The sequence below is a fragment of the Histoplasma capsulatum genome (genome assembly GCF_000150115.1).
Source record: "Histoplasma capsulatum G186AR genomic scaffold supercont2.2, whole genome shotgun sequence".
Taxonomy (NCBI): domain Eukaryota; kingdom Fungi; phylum Ascomycota; class Eurotiomycetes; order Onygenales; family Ajellomycetaceae; genus Histoplasma; species Histoplasma capsulatum.
The window spans coordinates 310,120-317,605 of record NW_025544802.1 but is presented as its reverse complement, the minus strand read 5'-3'; the positions used below and the strand labels follow the sequence as shown (position 1 = coordinate 317,605).

Here is a 7,486-nt window from a genome sequence, read left to right as displayed (position 1 = left end):
TACTGTCGTGTTGTTGATAGGGGTTACCTCTCCGGATTCAAAAATGGGATATTATATCTTGCGAAACCTCGATGAAGCGCTGGGCGCGGCATGTTCGACATTATCGCTATCGGTGGTGTCTATGAGTGTCTGGCTATATTCAGGTGTTGTGGCATTGTCCGGTTCGTCAGTATATGGTTCGGAACTGCGGATGCGGGCGGCAGCGATTTCTTCCTCGTCTCTGTGGTATGACTCCCGGCGGAGCTAGGAGGACGCGATAGCCCCAGCTCCATCGAAGCAGCTGGCCCAGTTGCTGGAAGATCAGGAGATAGAGGATGCCCCTGGCTGCAACCTCCTGGCTGTTGTCGTTTGGTATGCGATCCCAGCGCAGGCCTTCTAGAGTGTGGGCCAGCGACAACACGAGCGAGATGGGTAGCGAATTGGAGTTCCCAAAGACCTGTAATTTGGTTAGCCAAATGTATATGTAGAGAAGAGGGAAAGAGAGAGAGAGAGAGAGGCTCAGGGGCGGGGAGACACATACGCCCATGGCGACCACAAAGTTGGACTGGGGCTTGTTGAAGCGGAACAGCCGAGAGACCACGGAGGCACACAGATAGGAGACCGCAGTCTGGACCGCGAAGATGCAAGGGATGATGGCCAGGTCTGTCAGTTTTCCCGCGGTTAATTGGGAGGCGAGTTTTGTGAAGACTGGTAGAATGTCAGTCGCAGTATATATATATATATCTAATATGGGTACGTAGTTAAAAAAAAACAAAAACAAAACAAAACACACACCGAGACATGGGGTAAACAGTGCGACATTGAGATTGGCGACGAATTTCTGGGCCTCCGCATCAAACCTGCCCATACGGGCTAGGATATAGCCGGGGAGACTGACGCAGACGATCTCGAGGACTGCGGACAGGACCAGGATGACAAGCCGCGGCAGCGGAGGTTGAGCAGCCTGCGGAGAAGCAGCGGTGTTGAGCAAGAGGGAAGAGTGAGAAAGCCAGCCAGCGGCGGCGGCGGCCAGGTGTTGCTGGGCTACATGCTGGTTGAGGGCGGAGATGGAGGAGATGGAGGAGGAGGAGGAGTGGGAGGAGTTGTGGAGGATATGCGCGTTTACAAAGGAGGTAGGGGAGGTAAAAAGCATCGTGCAGCAAGCTGCCACGATGAATGGGAGTGGAGGACAAAGAGAAGAGAAGGAGGAGGAGGAGGAGGAGTAGAGATAGCAGGAGAGATATGGATGTATGTAGAGCAGCCAGCCGAGAGCTAACAGTCACCGGCCAACTCAAGCAGTTGAGTCAAGTCCAGTTCGAGTCGAGAGTCGAGTTGGGTGGCGGAAGGATAGAGCAACCGCGTCAAAGTTGGCTCTGGGTGAAAGGCGAGCCACAAACCCGGAAAACCTTACGAGTCTGGACACCTGGAGCCTGGAGCCGGGGAGTCTGGAGCTGGGGAGCCTAGCTTGAGCAGCACAAGCACTCCGACTGCGGACGCAATGCTCTCCCGTGGATAGACATAGCTGCGTACAATATAATATATACATACATGTTGTTGTTGTTGGTAACTATACATGTTGGTTTTGATGATGCGGCGGAGAGCAGGGTGTGGATGTACCATATAGGTACCTCGACCGCGGTGAAGGCGTGTAAAGGTACCGATAAGGTACATGTTCAAGGGTCCTGTGGCTGGTGACGTGCTGCGTGTGCCAAGCAGTGGATCTGGCCAATCACAGGCCGGGACTTGGTGGTGTGCGGCCAGGCGACGCGCAAATTGGTCCAGGGCTGTTGAACGGTGGAGAAAGGACAGCTGTCTCCAGGGCTCCGAGGTCGGGATGCCTGCCTGATATCGGTGGTAGTATGTGCTAGTATGCTATACAAGGGCCCAGATTATCATTCTCCTTTTGGAATGAAAAAATAATCTGTGTTTTGCAAATGGAAGACACAAAAACGCTGATTCGAATCTACAAGTACGAGTTGCTAGTACTACACTTTGAAGTATAGCCCGCTGCCTTGCAGAAACCCCACTGGTGACGCCCATCTATCATATATCCCGGCGACGGTGGATCGCGCAATCCTCAAGGACACCAGCATCCTTGTCCTCCTTCTGCAGGCCTCAAGCAGCTGCGCCATACAGTGTCCTATTTTAGCACCCCAGATTTAAGCTTTACCAAGCCCCGGATGTGCTTGGCTGTCATTGGCCGTGGCCCATTTAAGGTTGGCTGACGAGCATCATTGGATCCACGGGTTTGGCCCGCGGGTGCAGATCCGCCATTTCGTGCAGATTATATAATAAGGCTGTCTTTGTTGTTGCATTGACTGCTGTTCCTGTGTGGAAACCCTTCCAAGGTCCTTCATTCTATGCTCCCTCCTTACACCCAATTCCTCAGTTGCTCATTACCTGTCAACTTCCATTCCATACTAGTTGCTAGTGCTTTTTTTTCTTGATCAATCAATCACCCCGACTAAGATATATATCACACATTTGGAACAGCCACCAATACCCATGGCTCGTCCATCCGTTTTGCAGGTGGTGCTTTATTTTGTTACCCTGCCTTTTTTTTCAAATATCCTTGGTCAATCAGGGTCCAATGGCTCAGCTGGACGAGGGGTTGGACTGCTGAAGAAAGATAATTTTGCCCATTGCTAGTCGCGTCTGCGATACCATTTGGTGGGTAAAACGTGCTAGGCTAGGAGACAAAAGTACCAAGGTGACAAGTGCGTGGGGAAACCAGTGTAAAACCCCTTCTTTCGTGATCCCGTAAAAAAAAGAGAAAGAAAAAGAAAAAAGAAAGAAAAAACGCCCAAAACCCCAGCGCCGGACAGAAATATATACAAAAACATACGCTGACAGGGTATCCCGCTAAACTCCAAAATGATCTAGGGTATTATGTTGTTGCTGCTCTCCCAGTCTCCCAGCAAAGCAGGCAACCTGCGCCGGGGGTCATACCCTCGCTTCATTCAACAACAGACCTGCTGTGACTCCAAGACTCCAAGAAACAAGACGCATTCTCCCATTGATCATGTTTATATATATATATATATATATATCAATCTTCAAGTAAGTCAGCCCACTCCGGAATCTTCTTGATCAGACTCCACATGTACTTCTCCAGCTTGACCGCGCACTTGGCGTACACCGTCGACGCGTCGTTGTACTGTCGGCAATTGCTGAAAATCAACTTCAGATCCGCGACAAGGTCCTTCGGCGACGGATAGGAATCGCACTCCAGCCTCTCTTCCATGGTCGACAGATCCATCGGCGATACAATGACATTGTAGTAGTCGGGGACCTCGTCTCTGTTGACCGGGTTGAGGAAGGGCCAGGCCTGTTTGTGGTTCTGGATCTGGTTCAGGAAACGCCGGAGCTCGTTGAAGTGGCGCCCGTGGCGGGGCTCCCGCGCTAGCTTGTCCATGTCTGGAGACCAGCCAGTGGCCCGAATGGCAGGGATCGAGAGTGGGTCTATTGGTGCGATGACTGCGCTAGCCCATTGCTGGGGTGGCCGATGGACGATGTGGCTTTCGCTGAAGGTGCGCATTTTGGCCAGCACTGCCTCCTTCTGCTTCAGGAGCATGCGCCCAACTTCCAGATACCGTATGCGGGGAAGCATGGAGCACTGCATGAGTGTCCCCCCTTCGTAATCCTTGATATACCCCATCCAGACGGACTTGTCGAGGGTGATCTCTTTGGTAAATCCTTGCTTTTGAAAATAGCCGGTGGCATAGTTATCGGCGTATGTTAGAAAATGCATCACGGGGGAAGTAGCTCTGACATAGTCCTTCAGATGGAACATGAGATGCGCGCCGTATCCCTTCACCTGCTGGTGGGACGAGACCGCGCAAAAGACGATTTCGGCAAACTTGCGGTCTCGGAATTCTCGGAATGTGATCCCGCCGATGACCTCCAGCGGCATTTTGACGATGGCCATAGACAGATGAGCCCGATCGTAGACGAGACGCGCGACATAGTCCTTGGGCATTTTCGGAAGCTGCTTTTGAAACAGGCACTTGAGGCCTGTAAGGATAATGGTACTCTCTCTGGAGCCATCATTGTTGACCACTCGGAATTGGATCTCTCCATTCCGCTCTTCCAAAACTGCTGGCTTTAAAGAGACACGGTTAGATGATTTGGCAGTTTTCCCGGCAATGTATTCGAAAATCCTAACACACCTTCTCTGGAAAGGGGACGATGGTCAGAGCGGGAGTTTTCGCATCTGGCTCTATCAACCCATCATCATGAAAGCGTTTGATTCTTTTGGCGTCAGGGCCGAAACTGGGTTCTTCGACAGCGGCGCGCTTCGCGTCGAGATTCTGCGTGCTGGAGGTGCTAGAGGCTGGAATTGATTGTGACACTGCTTTGTCCATCTACGCTTGAGCGCCACGACTGGACTTTCATGAGGTAATATGCAAACTAGAATTTATGCTAGGTTTAAGTTAACCTCGGGATGTTGAAATAGTTAAAGATGTCCATTCCAAGGTTGGTTTGGGTTCATCAGGTGACTCTTGAACTGGGCAGTGCTAGGCCTAAATAGACATAGTTGACTTGGCGCGCTTCCCTCCTGCAGCCGCTAATCTTCCATCTAGTTAATCGTGAATCAGTTCAACACTTAACTATCCTTCTTCATGATAGTATTGAAATTTTACAAATAATACTCCACATAACTAGTCAGTTAGGAGTAGAAAATATAGACAAAAGCTTTTCAAATAAGCGGGTTGTTGATTGGTTAAGAAACTAGCTAACGAACAACCAGCATCTGAGGAGGGAAATGCAATAACTACCCTTTCCAGCAGAACTGACTAATAAATTACTTGGAGCTTCCTATACAAGAGAGGTTGAACGTAGGAACTCCAACGCGTCATCAAGAACTTTCCTTCACCACTTAGTTAACGCGCCGCGAATGATGATCTACAGCTTCAAGTTGCTTTAACCATCCAGCCCCCCACGGCGTGGTAATGATTCTTCCGCAGGTTCACCTACGGAAACCTCTTGTTACGACTTTTACTTCCTCTAAATGACCAAGTTTGACCAACTTTCCGGCTCTGGGCGGTCGTTGCCAACCCCCCTGAGCTAGTCCGAAGGCCTCACTGAGCCATTCAATCGGTAGTAGCGACGGGCGGTGTGTACAAAGGGCACTCTCACTCTGCGATGTCGACCTTTCTAGATTATTACAATGCCCCTCCAACTGGACAACCCCTTTTGGGAGCACCTGGCAGTTCAACAACTGCGTCTTTCCATCCCACAAACCCGCCCAATGAAGAGCAACTCCCAAGACACATCATCTTGGATCAGGATATGTGCAACCAGCTTTTGTCATTTGCCCGGAATCATCTAACCATTGCTCCCGCTCCTCCTCTCGATTTCAACCTTGTGCATCAATATGTGCAACATACTATCGACCGTGGAGTAGTGGGAAATGAGACTGTCAATATGGATGCGTCTCTGGTCCTTCTTCAATATGTGGCGGAGTTTGTTACGGCAGCTGACCATCTGCAACCAAATGATATTCGAATCGTAAGCTGTGACCACGAAGATGGCGCCCAGCTAAACAGAAAACTCCGCAGAACCGAAACTGACTGGGTTGTCGTGGAGCACAAAAGTGTGGCCGCCTACAACGCTCATCGTTCTCAAATCCTGGATCTTGCCAGAGGTGAAGGGACTGAGATACTAGCTTCTTCTTACGAAACGAGTGCGCGTTCAATCATACTTAAAGTAAGAATCCTGCGCCTTGGTCAAAAGATCATGCTAACGATTGATAAATTCATATACAGCTCGGCAAACATATGATTGATGCCAACTGCAGATGGGGTCTTTTGATTGGAGGACATGAGTTTATGGTTTTTTTCATGAACGTGGTTAACCACAAGAACAGCAACTACTACCAGATGGTGGTATCAGATAATCACTCAACCCTTACACGCCCCGGACAACTTCAACCACTCCCTGAACCCTGTCTTATTTCAGTGGTTACAGCACTTCTTCTTGGCAATAACCCGGCTGCTTCTTACACCAATCCCCCAACAGCACGTATTGTTACAGAATACGCTGGGGGCCGACAGTCCAGGACGACCAGAAACACAGGTGGAGGGAATGAGCTAAAGAGAGCGAAACGAGGAGAGCCGGCTTTGCGATCCTCTCGGGCCGGAACCACTGCAGGAACTAGAGCGCATGTCCACCAGGAAACGCGCAGGTCCTCACGCTTGATCGAGGCTGCATCACGGCTACACAGCAAGCATGACGTAAAGCAATTTACCCCCCAACGCACTCTAACCGACATAGCTAATAGTCCCCTTTTAGTACTCTTTACTGTCGTTTCCGAATTCAAGACTGCCAGATCGCCAATTGGCTCTAAAGAGGATTGTAAGTGTATTTTGCCCGAGTAGCGATTAGATTGCAATGCTAAGAATCACGAACAGTCTGCCCAGAAAGCATGGGATGTAGTTCTGGAAGGCAACTCCTCAGATCTTCCAGAAACGACCCCTGAAGGCGAAATCACATATCAAGACACGGTTGTTGAGGAGCCCCTGTGCCTGCTTGCGATGGAAAAGCTTGGGTCGGGAATATGCGGCATTGCCTATGATTCTCTACTTGTTTCCGGTACATCTGAGGAGCCCTGCGCCATCAAGGTTAATGAACACGACTTTCAGTCCTTCGTGAGGGAAGTGGAAGTGTATGAGCGGCTGCAGGGCAAAACATTTATTCCTAAATGTTACGGTGGCTTTGCTGGAATGTGGGTTAACGAGCCATTTGGAGTCCTTGTTCTGGAGTTGCTAGAAAAGAGCTTCGATTCATTCAACGAGATGACCACAGACCAAAAGTAAGTTTTCCAGATATATTTTCTATTGTCTTGAGCTGTGGGGATGTTGCTGCTTATGCTGAATGCTGTGTTATTTTTCGCTACAGACACCAGGCGCTTGCATGCCTTGAACAGCTGCATGATGAGGGGTATCACCAGGGAGATGTCAGGGCGAGTAATTTTGGACTTCGCAACGGCCAAGTCGTCGTCCTTGACTTTACCCATGCGGAACCTTGTGACACACCGAGAACTTGCGGGAACTGGGAGGGTAAGTATGCAAGAGAAGTGATTTTTGAGGGAAATTGTTAGTTAGTAAATCTAAAAGCTGCTTAACTTAATCCTCCAGCGAGCAGGCCGGTGAATTTGAACCATCCCCACTCATCAGATTTTATTTCAAATTATCTACGCCCAACAGCCCCTAATTGCATTAAATCAGATGATCCTAGGATTAGGACATCTAGTTCTTTTATGCCTGTTTATCATGTAATTAATCAGAGTTATCATACGGAGGTTCATCTCAAAAGTTCTTGCCCGCCAAGGCACCCGCCAAGGTACTATATAATGCCACCAACTTGAATTTCCCCCAAATCTGCTTCATCATAACTCCATAGTAGAGATGATATTTTCATTTCTCATTAAATTACTTGTCAAGATGACTTCCAATACTGATATATATGCTCTGATCAAGTAATTCTTCAGATCTTAATTCTGTAG

General features: G+C 49.3%; 3 protein-coding genes across 3 annotated transcripts in view; 1 reads left to right on the top strand and 2 right to left on the bottom strand.

Moving 5' to 3' along the window:
• HCBG_01319 (auxin efflux carrier superfamily) overlaps positions 1-2,253 on the bottom strand; it is a gene marked incomplete at both ends in the record, with an annotated part of 3,312 nt that extends 1,059 nt beyond the window's left edge. The window contains 6 exons of the mRNA XM_045428369.1: positions 68-213; positions 521-687; positions 775-1,143; positions 1,391-1,430; positions 1,528-1,851; positions 2,206-2,253. Of these exons, the coding sequence (XP_045290155.1) occupies positions 68-213; positions 521-687; positions 775-1,143; positions 1,391-1,430; positions 1,528-1,851; positions 2,206-2,253 (1,094 nt within the window). The remainder of the gene's footprint in view (positions 1-67; positions 214-520; positions 688-774; positions 1,144-1,390; positions 1,431-1,527; positions 1,852-2,205) is intronic.
• Positions 2,254-3,028: 775 nt separating this feature from the next.
• On the bottom strand, positions 3,029-4,343 carry HCBG_01318 (histone acetyltransferase GCN5; the record flags this gene model as incomplete). Its single annotated transcript, XM_045428368.1, has 2 exons — positions 3,029-4,081; positions 4,149-4,343. 2 exons carry the CDS (start codon positions 4,341-4,343, stop codon positions 3,029-3,031), a joined length of 1,248 nt encoding a protein of 415 aa, XP_045290154.1.
• A 781-nt stretch (positions 4,344-5,124) lies between these two features.
• Positions 5,125-7,486, top strand: HCBG_01317 (uncharacterized protein; the record flags this gene model as incomplete). The annotated part of the gene is made up of 7 exons (XM_045428367.1): positions 5,125-5,688; positions 5,748-6,215; positions 6,274-6,336; positions 6,393-6,793; positions 6,880-7,040; positions 7,283-7,323; positions 7,472-7,486. 7 exons carry the CDS (start codon positions 5,125-5,127, stop codon positions 7,484-7,486), a joined length of 1,713 nt encoding a protein of 570 aa, XP_045290153.1.